This window comes from Ranitomeya imitator, chromosome 4 (genome assembly GCF_032444005.1).
Source record: "Ranitomeya imitator isolate aRanImi1 chromosome 4, aRanImi1.pri, whole genome shotgun sequence".
Taxonomy (NCBI): domain Eukaryota; kingdom Metazoa; phylum Chordata; class Amphibia; order Anura; family Dendrobatidae; genus Ranitomeya; species Ranitomeya imitator.
The window spans coordinates 383,696,761-383,711,284 of NC_091285.1; the positions used below are offsets into that span (position 1 = coordinate 383,696,761).

The 14,524-nt window shown below is 45.8% G+C and overlaps 2 protein-coding genes and 1 long non-coding RNA gene across 3 annotated transcripts in view; all 3 read left to right on the top strand.

Moving 5' to 3' along the window:
• Window positions 1-14,524, top strand: part of LOC138676199 (phytanoyl-CoA dioxygenase, peroxisomal-like) — a 76,252-nt gene that overhangs the window by 10,113 nt on the left and 51,615 nt on the right. The window lies entirely within an intron of this gene.
• Window positions 1,028-12,973, top strand: LOC138676203 (uncharacterized). The gene is made up of 2 exons (XR_011320762.1): window positions 1,028-1,502; window positions 11,092-12,973. It is a non-coding gene; the product is annotated as an uncharacterized lncRNA (long non-coding RNA).
• Window positions 7,043-12,973, top strand: LOC138676197 (uncharacterized). The gene is made up of 2 exons (XM_069765202.1): window positions 7,043-11,246; window positions 11,798-12,973. Exon 1 carries the CDS (start codon window positions 8,939-8,941, stop codon window positions 10,205-10,207), a length of 1,269 nt encoding a protein of 422 aa, XP_069621303.1. The 5' UTR covers window positions 7,043-8,938; the 3' UTR covers window positions 10,208-11,246; window positions 11,798-12,973.

The window sequence follows — 14,524 nt, forward strand, 5'->3', positions numbered from 1 at the left end:
ATATGCCAGTAATACAGCTGCCGTATACCTGTGTATACCATCGTTATATACCAGTAATACAGCTGCCGTATATCTGTATATACCATCGTTATGTACCAGTAACACAGCTGCTGTATACCTGTGTATACCATCGTTATATACCAGTAATACAGCTGCTGTATACCTGTGTATACCAGTAATACAGCTGCCGTATATCTGTATATACCATCGTTATGTACCAGTAATACAGCTGCCGTATATCTGTGTATACCATCGTTATATACCAGTAATACAGCTGCCGTATATCTGTGTATACCATCGTTATATACCAGTAATACAGCTGCCGTATATCTGTGTATACCATCGTTATATATCATCGTTATATACCAGTAATACAGCTGCCGTATATCTGTGTATACCATCGTTATATACCAGTAATACAGCTGCCGTATATCTGTGTATACCATCGTTATATACCAATAATACAGCTGCCGTATATCTGTGTATACCATCGTTATATGCCAGTAATACAGCTGCCGTATATCTGTGTATACCATCGTTATATACCAGTAATACAGCTGCCGTATATCTGTATATACCATCGTTATGTACCAGTAATACAGCTGCTGTATACCTGTGTATACCATCGTTATATACCAGTAATACAGCTGCTGTATACCTGTGTATACCATCGTTATATACCAGTAATACAGCTGCCGTATATCTGTATATACCATCGTTATGTACCAGTAATACAGCTGCCATATCTGTGTATACCGTCGTTATATACCAGTAATACAGCTGCCGTATACCTGTGTATACCAGTAATACAGCTGCCGTATATCTGTATATACCATCGTTATGTACCAGTAATACAGCTGCCATATCTGTGTATACCATCGTTATATACCAGTAATACAGCTGCCGTATACCTGTGTATACCATCGTTATATACCAGTAATACAGCTGCTGTATATCTGTATATACCATCGTTATGTACCAGTAATACAGCTGCCATATCTGTGTATACCATCGTTATATACCAGTAATACAGCTGCCGTATACCTGTGTATACCATCGTTATATACCAGTAATACAGCTGCTGTATATCTGTATATACCATCGTTATGTACCAGTAATACAGCTGCCATATCTGTGTATACCATCGTTATATACCAGTAATACAGCTGCCGTATATCTGTGTATACCATCGTTATGTACCAGTAATACAGCTGCCATATCTGTGTATACCATCTTTATATACGAGTAATACAGCTGCCGTATATCTGTGCATACCATCGCTATGTATCAGTAATACAGCTGCCGTATAACTTTCTATGTCATCGTTATATAGTAGTAGAAATGTTATTTAACAGCCCTATTATATCTGCCATATACAGTGGGGAACGTATGATTTTGCAAGTTTTCCCACCTACAAAGAATGGAGAGGTCTAATTTTTATCGTAGGTACAACTTCAACTGTGAGTCAGAATCTTAAGAGAGAAAAAACATAAAATCACACGGTATGATTTTTACATAATTAATTTGCATTTTATTGCATGAAATAAGTATTTGATACAATTGACAAACAGAACCTAATATTTGGTCCAGAAATCTTTGTTTGCTATTACAGAGGCCAAACTTTTCTGTAGTTCTTCACCAAGTTTGCACACACTGCAGCAGGGATTTGGGCCCACTCCTCATTATAGATCTTATACACACCTTTCAGGTTTCTGGGCTGTCGTTGGGCAACATTGAGTTTCAGCCTCCTCTAAGGATTTTCTATTGGGTTCGGTCTGGAGATTGGCTAGGCCTCTCCAGGACCTTGAAATGCTTCTTATGGAGCCACTCCTTAGTTACCCTGGCTGTGTGTTTCAGGTCATTGTCATGCTGGAAGAACCAGCCACGGCCCATCTTCAATTCTCTTACTGAGGGAAGGAGGTTGTTGGCCAAAATCTTGCTATGCATGGCCCCATCCATCCTCCTTTAATACGATGCAGTCGTCCTGTCCCCTTTGCAGAAAATCACCCCCAAAGTATGATTTTTTATTTTTTTTTTTCCCCTACCATGCTTCACGGTTGGGACTGTGTTCTTGGGGTTGTACTCATCCTTCTTCTTCCTCCAAACATGGTGAGTGGAATTGATACCAAAAAGTTTTAGTTTGGTCTCCTCTGACCACTTGACCTTCTCTCATGCCTCCTGTGGTCATCCAGATGGTCAATGGTGAACTTAAAACGAACCTGGCCATGTGCTGGAGTGAGCAGGGAGACCTTGCATGCCCTGCAGGGTTTTAATCCATGGTGGCGCAGTGTGTTATATTAATGGTGATGTTTGGGACTGTAGTCCCAGCTCTCTTCAGGTCATTGAGCACCTCCTGGGCTAATTCATGACCTTTCTGAGAATCCTCCTTACCCCACGAAACAAGATTTTGCATGGAATCCCAGACTGAGCAAGATTGACAGTCATCTTGTTTCTCTAGTCACTTTCCACGACGGCATATGGAGGTTGTCTCTTTGCCCTAAAGGGGAACAGGAAACACAGAGAGGTCAAAAGGACCTCCCACTTGCCAGTGTCTTTCCTGTTCCCCATGGGACAGGGAGATGGGTCCCATGTGCTGTAGTGGCCGGCGACTGCAGTACCTTTTACAGTCTTTTCACTGTTAATCCGGGCAGCTGGCGGCCGCTCCTTGCCTCCTCCTGTGCTGCTCCCGTCGTCCTGCATGCAGGTACCTCTGGACCCCTTCCCGCGCCCCCAAGAGGGCAAAGCAGGCCTGGGATCCCCAGCCGGGTTCCTCTCCGAGCTTCCCGGTTTCTCCTCCTCCATTCTGCTCGGCGTTCCGGAAGTGACGTCAACTGTCGTGCGCGTCACTTCCGGTTTTCGTATCTCCCTGAAGCCTGTACTTCCGGGTTTCGCCGGCCGGCGTGTCAAGCCTGATGGTTTCTGACACATGGATCCTGGAGGGGGAGGGGGAGTGTATGACCGCTGGAGGCAGGTGCTGGGAGCAGAGCTCTATATAATCCTGCTGGAAGTCAAAACTGAGGTAAGGCTAAAAAATTCCCTCAGTATGGATGGCTCTTCATGCCCTGCGTCTGCAGAGCCCAGCGCTGCCCCTGCTACAGTAAGTGTATGCAGGGATGGGATCCGGGAGGACTCGGATACAGCCCGCTGCTCAGATAGTAGCTCAGAGGAGGAGGATACATTTCCAGTGGAGGCTACGGATAAGCATATAAAAGCTGTTCGCTCTACCATGGGTCTGGTAGACGAGAAGGCAAAAAAGACAGCCCAAGAACTTATGTTCAGTGGTCTGCAAAAGAAAAAACGGAGGTCATTCCCTATTAATGAACAGCTACAAGAACTGATTAAGTGGGAATGGTAAAAACCGGAGAAAAAGTCCTAAATAGTCAACTCCCTAAAGATCTAGGTTCTCTAAAAGAACCTCTGGATAGAAAGGTGGACAGTTCCCTGAAAACAGCATGGGAAGCCTCAGCAGGAGCACTAAGGCCAGCTATTGCGGCCACTTGTGTAGCCAGGTAGAACAAAAAGTTCCCAGAGAAACTATCCTAGAGGCAATACCGGCCATGAGAGCAGCGGCAGTGTTTCTAGCTGAGGCGTCAGCAGACTCAGCCAGACTGGCAGCGAAGTCAGCAGCTTTAGCCAACACAGGATGCCGTTCAGTATGGCTTAAATGCTGGCCAGGAGATACTCAGGCAAAGATGAAACTTTGCTCTTTGCCATGTGAGGGGAACTTCCTGTTTGGACAGGCATTAGACGAAGTGTTAGAAAAAGGCGGTGACAAAAAGAATAACTTTCCAAAACAGCCATTTCAGCCCTTTCTGCCTTTCTGTGCTCCTTTCAGAGAGGCCGAAAATTCCGAAGGCAGCAGTATAGAGACCGAGACAGGAGCAACTTTGACAAGCGATCCGGGGGAGGAAAAGGTTTCTATTTTGGCAAGTCCCCCAGAGACACCAAAAAACCCTCCCAGTGACGGTCCTTCTCAGGTGGGAGGGAGGCTCTCACTTCCTTCCACCCTGGGAGAGGATCTCCTCCAGTGCATGGATCCGACAGATCATAGGATCAGGCCTAAAATTAAAATTCCACCACTGGTCTCCAAGAAGATACATGCAGACCCCGGTACAGTCCTCCTGAGAGAAACAAGACAGTCTGGAAGGAGAAATAATATCACTCCTAGACAAACACGTCTTGGAAGAAGTTCCAATAGAGGAAAGGATGAAAGGGTTTTACTCCCGCCCCCCCCCCCCCCCCTTTCTTTTTCTCATTAAGAAAAACGGACAATTCTTGGAGGACAATAATAAATTTAAAAGGCCTCAACAAATATCTAATAATTCCATCTTTCAAAATGGAAACAATAAAATCAGCGGTGAAACTGCTATATCCTCAGTGTTACATGTCAGTCCTAGACCTAAAGGACGCTTACTATCACGTCCCAATCAGACAACAAGATCGTCAGTTTCTCAGAGTGGCAGTTCAGATGGGGTCCCAGTTGCGTCACTTTCAGTACAGGGCTCTGCCCTTTGGGATCGCAACAGCCCAACGGGTATTTACAAAACTGATTGCAGAGGTCACAGCACATCTCAGAGAAAAAGATACTCTGATAATACCCTACTTAGACGACTTCCTGATAGTGGGGGAAAACTTTTCTCACTGTCAGGAGCAGGTCAGAATAGTGATGGACACTCTACAGACACTAGGATGGCAACTGAACCTCAAGAAATCCAAACTAGAGCCAGCAATGGTCCAGAGTTTCCTAGGGATAACGGTAGACTCCGTGGCGCAGGAGTGTTGCCTCCCAGAGGAAAAAGAGGAAAAAATCAAACAAATGATTGACAACATTAAAAAAACCAGAGATGACTTTAAGAAGAGCCATGTCGGTATTGGGGTCCCTAACCTCCTGCATACCGGCAGTAAAATGGGCTCAGTTCCATGCAAGAGAGCTGAAATGGTGTGTGCTGCAGAACGACCTGGAACTTCAGGGGCAGCTAGAGCAGAAGCTCATTCTCCCACTCTGTACTCCAGTCACTCAGATGGTAATTACAGATGGTCATCTCAGAGAGGAGTTCCCTGGACATACACAGCCACCAAAGTAATCACAACGGATGCCAGTCCATGGGGATGGGGAGCTCACTCAGACACACTATGGGTCCAAGACCCCTGGGCTCAAGAGGAGAAAAATCTATCCTCAAACGAGTGGGAACTCCTAGCGATCGAAAGAGCGCTAAGGAGGTTACTTCCACACTTAAAGGGAACCTGTCACCCCGAAAATCGCGGGTGAGGTAATCCCACCGGCATCAGGGGCTTATCTGCAGCATTCTGTAATGCTGTAGATAAGCCCCCGATGTTACCTGAAAAAGGAGAAAAAGACGTTATATTATACTCACCCAGGGGCGGTCCCGCTGCTGGTCAGGTCGGATGGGCGTCTCTGGTCCGCTCCGGCGCCTCCTATCTTCTTTCCATGACGTCCTCTTCTGATCTTCAGCCACAGCTCCGGCGCAGGCGTACTTTGCTCTGCCCTGTTGAGGACAGAGCACAGTACTGCAGTGCCCAGGCGCCGGGCCTCTGACCTTTCCGGCGCCTGCGCACTGCAGTACTATCTTCTGCCCTCAAGAGGGCAGAGCAAAGTACGCCTGCGCCGGAGCGGTGGCTGAAGATCAGAAGAGGACGTCATGGAAAGAAGATAGGAGGCGCCGGAGCGGACCGGAGACGCCCATCCGACCTGACCAGCAGCGGGACCGCCCCTGGGTGAGTATAATCTAACGTCGTCTTCTCCTTTTTCAGGTAACATCGGGGGCTTATCTACAGCATTACAGAATGCTGCAGATAAGCCCCTGATGCCGGTGGGATTACCTCACCCGCGATTTTCGGGGTGACAGGTTCCCTTTAACAGGGCATCATGTGAGAGTCCTATCAGACAACCGAACAGCAGTCGCATACGTGAACCACCAGGGGGGCACCCCGTTCTCGGTCACTGATGCACATAGCCGAAAGATTCATGACTCTAGCCGAAAGGCATTTCCTCTCATTATCGGCCCTGCATATCCGAGGTGTGGACAATATAAAGGCAGACTTTTTGAGCAGGAACCACTTAAGGCAAGGGGAATGGTCCCTAAAAAAGTCAATTTTTCAACGGATAGTGCACATGTGGGGAAGACCCAGTGTAGATCTCTTTGCCTCAAAAGCCAACAAAAAAGTTCAAAAGTTCAGCTCCCTGAACCCTGCAGACAGGCCGTTGGCAGTAGACGCCTTCAGCATAGAATGAACGTCAGGACTCATGTACAGTATGCCTTCCCACCGATATGTCTAATTCCAGCAGTTCTGAAGATCAGGGAGGACAAGGCCAGAGTGATTGTAATAGCTCCCTTTTGGCCAAAAAGACCATGGTTTTACTGGCTGAGAGTGATGTCAGTGACGGACCCGTGGGTACTCCTGGAAGACCAGGACCTTCTAACAGGGTCCCTTCAACCACCCGCAGAATTCCAGGCTACATTTGACAGCCTGGTATTTGAACGGTCGTTGTTAGAGAAAGAAGGGTTCTCAGCTGGTTTAATATCCACCTTGCTTGGTAGCAGAAAACCAGTAACGACCAAGATCTATGGGAGAATATGGAAGAAATTCCTGTCCAGCTCAGGGCCAATACGGGAAGGGGAGGTCCCGATAGTGGCAATACTGGAGTTCCTGAAAAAGGGCTTAGATCTGGGATTATCTGTTAGTACCCTCAAAGTACACATTTCAGCGTTAGCAGCCTTATTCAACTGTGACCTGGCAAGCAATAGGTGGGTGGTGAGGTTTATCCGAGCCTGTAGTAGAGCTGACTCTGTTCCATCCCCTACTCCTCCACCATGGGATCTAAATTTAGTGTTGACAACTTTGACAGAAGGCTCCTTTGAGCCGATAAATTCAACATCAGATAAAGTACTAACATTGAAGACAGCTTTGTTAGTGGCACTCACATCGGCCCGTAGGGTTGGGGATTTACACGCTTTGTCAGCTGACACCCCCCCCCCCCCCTTACACACAAATTATGGACGATGGCATTGTATTAAAATTAGATCCGGCATATCTCCCCAAAGTGGTATCGAGATTGCATAGGGCTCAGGATATGACCCTACCCTCTTTCTGTCCCAGTCCTAGTAACAAGAAAGAAGAGACTCCATTGCCTAGATGTCAGGAGATGTATCCTACAGTGTTTAGAAATGACACAATCCTGGAGGAAACAGTGGGCTTTGTTTCGTTCCAGGGGTCAAGGAAGGGCCTTAGAGCCTCAAAACAAACTATCGCTAGATGGGTGAGAGAGGCCATTATTCTAGCGTATAGTAGTGCAGGCAGGGTTGTTCCACAGGGTCTGAAAGCCCACTCCACGAGGGCCATGGCGATGTCGTGGGCGGAGAGAGCAGATGCTACCATTGACCAACTCTGTAAGGCGGCCACTTGGTCCTCTCCGTCTACATTTTTTAAACGTTATAGGCTAGACCTATCTGCTACCTCTGATCTCTCATTTGGGAGAAGAGTGTTACAAGCAGTGATCCCTCCCTAAAAGAGAATACAAATCTCTGTAACTCTCTCGTGGTGCCGTCATGTATGATGGAAAAAGACGGGTATAACATACCATGTAATGTGTTTTTTCACGAGACATGACGGCACCCTTCTATTCCCACCCTTTTGATCACGTCATTAGTTGGGTGAATTATTAGCATTATTTGTATTATACACTGCCCCGGGTGTTGGTGAATAGAACCATATAGGATGTATTTATGTGTACACTAACCGGCGGAGTTCCTCTCGTACCAGTTCCCACTGGGTTCTCAATGTTATCAAGGAGGGCCTATTGATAGTTAATTTCCCCCCCCCCCCCCCCCTTTCAGGGTCTAAAAATTACTACCCTTTCAACATCAAAAGATCACAATTTAGGCTACTTTCACACTAGCGTCATTTGGCCTCCGTCGCAATGCGTCATTATGGAGAAAAAACACATCCTGGAAAGTTGCCCGCAGAATGCGCTTTTTCTCCATAGACTTTAATTAGCGACGCATTGCGACGGATTGCCACACGTGGCATCCGTCGTGCGACGGATGCGTCGTGTTTTTTGCAGTTCGTCGGGACAAAAAAATCGTTGCATGCAACGTTTTTTTGTCTGTCGGTTCCGCTTTTTCCAACCACGCATGCGCGGCCGGAACTCCGCCCCCTCCTCCCCGGACCTTACAATGGGGCAGCGGATGCATTGAAAAACTACATCCGCTGCCCCGTTGTGATTTTTTTCACAGTATGCGTCGGTACGTCGTTCCGACGCACTGCGACGGGCCTGTACCGACGCTAGTGTGAAAGTAGCCTTATTGACATTAGGTCTCAGAGATCTTCTAAAATCAAACATGATCTCCCCAGTCCCACAATCGGAATGAGGGCTAGGACATTATTCCCGATTATTCCTGGTACCCAAACCATCAGGGGACGTCCGTATCATTATAAACTTAAAGGGTCTAAATCAACATGTGAAATATTGCAAATTCAAGATGGAGTCTGTAAAATCAGCCATTCCTTTGAAAGGGCATCACTCCTTTATGGCAACCATCGACCTAAAGGATGCATATTTTCACATTCCTATTCACCCGAGACACAGAAAATCTCAGGTTTGCGATACAGGGGAGTCGTCAAGTGGAGCACTATCAGTTTGGAGTCCTTCCCTTTGGCATTTCATTAGCACTGAGAGTGTTCTCCAAGATAATGGCAGAGGCGGTGTCATTTATCCGGAGACAAGGTGTCTGTATAGTGCCCTATCTGGACGATCTCCTGATAGTGGCTCCCACCGAGATGACCCTGATATCCCATGTGTCAACCACTTTAGAGATATTGAGGTCTCTGGGTTGGATTCCAAATATAAAAAAAATCCCAGCTTCAACCCTCAAAAACCAGGAAATTTTTGGGAGTAGTTCTGGACTCTGCAAAACAGATGTCCTTCCTTCCAGACGATCAGACTACCATTAGTAGTAAAGATCAAAAAATTCAAAGAGATGAGATCTACTCTCCAAGAGGGAATGTCGCTCTTGGGCTCCATGACAGCCTGCATACAGTCAGTGGCTTGGGCTCAAGCCCACATTCTAGACAAATGGGATGGTCGTCCTGGCACTCTAACCAAAAAGATTCACACACCAGGGCGAGTGAAAGCATCCTTAACATGGTGGATGAATGCCAGAAACCTCCTCAAGGGTGTGAGTTGGATTCAGTTTCCACTAATCACGATCAAGTCAGATGCAAAAGGGGCTGGGGAGCCATGATAAATCATGTTCCTTATCCAGGTCTTTGGGACCAGTCGATCAGAGGGAAATCGTCAAATTTCCGAGAACTCAAAGCTGTGGAGGAGGCCCTGTTAGCAGCAAGTCGTCAGATTTCTGGACAACAGATATATTCAGACATGACCTCGGTGGCTCATATCAAGCACCAGGGCAGTACAAAATTCATCAGCCTAAAGAAAATCTCCGCTCAAATTTTTTGTTGGGCTGAAAAACACTTACTGTCCCTGATGGCAATTCATCTGAAAGGTGCTGCCAATATTCAGGCAGATTACCTGAGTCGCCAGGACATTCACCCCGGCGAATGGAGCCTGGATCATCAAACATTCAACATGCTAGTACGCAAGTGGTGTCTCCCAGAAGTCGACCTCTTTGCCTCTCTCCAAAACGCAAAGGTCGAAACCTTTTTCTCCTTGAACCCAAGAGGCAATCCCAGAGGAGTAGATGCCTTAGTCCAAGATTGTCATTTTCATCTAGCCTATGCATTTCCACCAATCCCAATTCTTGCAAAGGTGCTACGGAAAATACAGATAGAAAGGACCCCGACTATTTTGATAGCTCCATTATGGCCCAAAAGAAGTTGGTTCAACTTGATTATCCAGCTACAGGTGGGCGGGCCGGTAATGTTACTGGTAAAGGACAATCTCCTCTCTCAGGGACCCATTCTCCTCTCAGGCCGGCGTCACACTAGCGAGTTTTACGGACGTATGAGAGGTGCAGAAAATACTAATTGCATACGGTACAATGATTCTCTATGGCCCAGCTCCTATCAGCCATATTTTACTGATCCGTATTATACGGTCTTGTACGGCCGTAGAAAATCGCAGCATGCTGCGTTTGTCACCTTAGTGCGCAAAAAATCCGCCAATGAAAGTCTATGGGGGCGAGAAAAATACGGATTACACACGGACCAGCAGTGTGACTTGTGAGAAATACTCCAGACATCTCCAGACATCGCCAGGTGCAAGGAATTGAGCCCAGCCCTCAATCGGGAAGCTCAGACATGCTAATTAGCTGAAAAAGCCACACAGACATCCCGGAAGTCTGGCGCTCGCCTCCACGGAGTTGCAAGCAACATGGCCAGCATAATAAACGTGGATATGCTCCTCATCCTGGTCCAAGAAAGGCCAGAAATCTGGGACCAGCGGGATCCTAATTATTCTAACTGTGCCAGGAAAGAGGCAGCTTGGAGGACCATCTGTGGGATCCTATTCCCAGATTATGCCCAACGGCCACGTGCGGAGCAGACACAACTTAGTAAGTACACTAATGTATTGACATTAATTTACCTTGAAAGATGCTTTCCCTACATGATTACAGGAATAAACTTTTTTCTCTTACTATGTTATTTTTTTGCATTTTGTACAAAAAACAAAGCTGATTAACATTATAAAGTGTTTAGGTACATAGCTAATATTGATGTTGCGTTGGGTACTATTTTTTTGGACTCAAAACTCGTCTAGAGAGGTGTTGACCCTGTTACAATTTTTCTAAAAAAAAAAAAAAAAAAGAGAAGAAAAAAAAGAAAAAAAACAACAAAACTTTGATAATCAGTTAAGGCATTTTATTATCCTCGTTCAAATATTATTTAATGTATGTCCGCAAGGACAGGGTCCTCTCCCCTCTGTACCAGTCTGTCACTGTAAAGTTGTTTACTGTAAACGATATCTAGAACTCTGTATGTAACCCCTTTCTCATGTACAGCACCATGGAATTAATGGTGCTATATAAATAATAATAATATATCAATGCCAACTGTATTAAGCAATGTGCATAATGAGCTTCAACAATATTTGTTACCATGTCATTGCAGTGGATGATGTTATGACACGATGGCGCAGCATCAGGGACCAGTACCGGCGGGAAAGGCAGCAGCGTGCAAGAAGTGGGTCAGCAGCACCACCGAAAAAAAGGAAATATTTATTACGACCGTCTTTCCTTTTTGGATGGCAGTATGGATCTAAGACAGTAAGTCATAACCACACAACACATTTTTGGTTTAAAATATTAGTATTAATATTTGTTATGGTTATTCCATGGCGAATTACATGTAAGGATGGGTAAACCTATTCCAAAAAATGTTTACACCAAAAAATGTAAAAATGGTCCTGGAGGAGAGAGGACCCTGCCCGCTAAGCCTCACAAGCTACAACAAGGGATGGATTAGAATACAGTAGGCGAGGTTAGAGATGTTCATGCAGTAGTTTGGTCGATGGGTGGTTACTGCAGGTTATCTGATTGTTTGAAGAGGTGGGTCTTCATGCTCTTTGTGTAGCTTTCAATGGTAGGCGGCAGTATGATGTGTTGTGGTAGTGGTTTCCACAGTAGGGGTGATACACAAGATAAATCTTGTATACCATTGTGGGAATAGGAGGGGAGTAGAGAAGGAGATCTTGTGCTGATCTGAGGTTGTGTGTAGGTAATTATCGTGAGACGAGCTCACAGATGTGTCATAAAATAATGTTCTCAAATTACTCAACTTTTAATTTATTTTCATTTGCTTTATTGTTTAATAACAGAACACAGTCCAACCTCACAGAAAGGGAGACCGGGTCTGATTCGGAGGCTGTAAGAGATCCCGTTAGTCTGGAAGAAGAGGTGGCAGGCCCATCTTTGGCCTCTTCTACCTCCATCCTTGAAGGGCCATCGGCTTCGGCATCACTACAGCCAGCAGCAAGTGTGGAAGATGCAGCACCACCACCCTCAGCAGCACATGATCCTGGAAGCCAGGAGGAACATGCCCATAGCAGCAGCCCTACAAGCCCACTGGTGTCCTCCCCACAGGCAGCTGGGGCTTTACATAGAGGCCGCAGAAGGAGAGCGCTGCAAGCCACAAGGAGTGATGTGGACACTCTGGTCCTCAATTATTTGGCCAGGGCAGCCACGGATGATGGAGAGGAGGCCTTTTTGCGCAGCCTTGCCCGTTACCTTAGACCCCTTCCCCGTGATGAGGCTACGTGTGAGAGGGTGTATTCAAATCCTGATTGATTTAAGCACCCCTCCAAATAACCCCTATGAGGTGTTTGAATTTCTTGAGAGAAGGCAGCTTTCCCAAACTAACCTCTTGCGCCTTCAATTCACTCAACAGGTGCAGGATCAATCAGGATTTGAAGCACCTACTCTACGTATGCCTACACCTCAACCCCTCCCACCCCAAAATCTACAAAGGCCAGCATTGTACCAAATGGCAGCCTACAACCCACATTCCCAATATGGCCACTTTTCCAGACCCAGTGATGTAGGTTGGTCCCAACCTGGGTTTGGACAACATGGCCATTTTGAGGTTGGGTATGAGTCCAGCCAATATGTCCGTCAGCATGAGGGCCAGAGACAATTACCTTATGGACAACACCCAACTGGACAATATGGACAAGGCCTGTATTGGGCTCAACAAACCACAGCATCCTCACAGGGTGAAGGACAATTAGCCCAACAAAGGCCCCCTGAACAGGGCCCTGAGCTGCCACCATCTCCCACGCCAACTTACAGGGATCTGTAAGGTTTTTTATTTTTGTTTATTTTCTTGGTATATGTTCTGCAAAACCATGTTTTTGGCTCTTTTGTGCTGTATTTGCACTTTGTTGTGCTTGGTTGTTTTCCAAAACAAAAAAAAAACACAAAAAAAATATGCCTAAAATATGGTTACAAGTTTACAAAAAAAGGCTTTTGCTGTTAGTAAAATTTTTTTGTCAAATTGATGTTTGTGGACCAATCATTATTACATCACACACATATGCTCTGTTCATAAACATCTGGTCATTAAGGAAATACAACACACACAGTACTGTTTCAGTTTCGTAAAAAATTACATTTGAAAAATATATGTAGAAAATAAGTAAATCGCAACTGAGAAACAGCATAATCTTGCCAGGGAGTAGAACCCTGAGGATAAACAAAATAATTTGTGAAAACATCCCTAACTTTTATGCCAGAAAAGGGACGGCGCGGAGGAGGGCCATGTGGTGTAGGCCTAATTACATTACTCAACATGTGTTCACCAATATCATCTGAGAAGCAATCATGTATGCGGGTATAATTGTGCAAAATTACAGAGGCTTTGATGACTTAATTCACTGTAGCCTCACTGAGCTGAATGGCAGACTGGAGGACACGCCATTTGGCCACCAAAATACCAAAGGCGCACTCCGCCAGTCTCCGCGCCCTAGAAAGCCGCAAATTAAAGATCCTCCGACGGTGGTCAAGGTTGCGCCGGGGATAAGGCCTCATGAGGTGTCTGGTCAGTTGGAACGCCTCATCTCCAACAAAAACAAAAGGCACTCCTTCTGCAGTGGAGCCTGGGAGTTGTTGTGGTGGGAGATCTAACTGGTTGTCACGTAGCCGCCGACCCAAAATGGACGAATTGAAGACCCTAGAGTCTCCAGTTTGGCCATAGGCCCCAATGTCTACAATTATAAACCTGTAGTTACTGTCAGCTACCGCTAACAGAACTACAGATAAAAACTGCTTATAATTGTAGAATTGGGAGCCAGAGTTCGGCGGCTTACGGACCCTGATATGTTTACCATCTACCGCGCCAATGCAGATTGGGAAGTCACAATTGGCCTGGAACCCACGGGCTATTTTATGCCAATCAGCCTGTTTTGGCTCAGGCATCACAAGGTCCTTGAGTTTATCCTATATTTGCCTACAGGTTGATCGCACAATGCCCGAAATTGTTGAGCTGCCAATCAAAAACTCCAGGTGGAGTCCCGCAAACGACAATCCAGTGGTCAGGAAGCTGAAAGTGAAAAAAAAAAACAATATTAGGTAGGTTACAAGGGTTCACACAAAACATGAAGAAGCACAATCATATTTTATAAAACATGCTTAACGCTGTAAAATGAAAAATGTCCTTAGGGTGCTTAACTATAACATTTCACAAACTTTGGGAGATCTGCTTGTGACCTAATGTACACATATACATGAAAATACCTGATAGAAAGAAACACACACAAAAAAAATATCATCAACATACAGTATGTGAGGATGTTGAATACATACCGTAAGGTAAGGAGAAGACGCTCCTCTGTGGATATGGCTTTGCGCATCCTTGTATCCTGATAGGTGATACCTGGACGTAATATCTCCAACAATATATCAAATGTTCTGATCGTCATGCGACAGTAGAGAGAGAATTTTTCAGGATGTGCCCGCAGAGCTGTATAGAGCCTATGAAAATGGCCTTTAGTGAGGCTTTGGGTCCAAAGAGGATGCACCCACATTCTTCTTCTCCTCCTTCGCGGATC

Bases quoted from the DNA above. Each gene is read 5' to 3' on its own strand.
- LOC138676197 (XM_069765202.1), top strand. From the start codon at position 8,939: ATGTCCTTCCTTCCAGACGATCAGACTACCATTAGTAGTAAAGATCAA.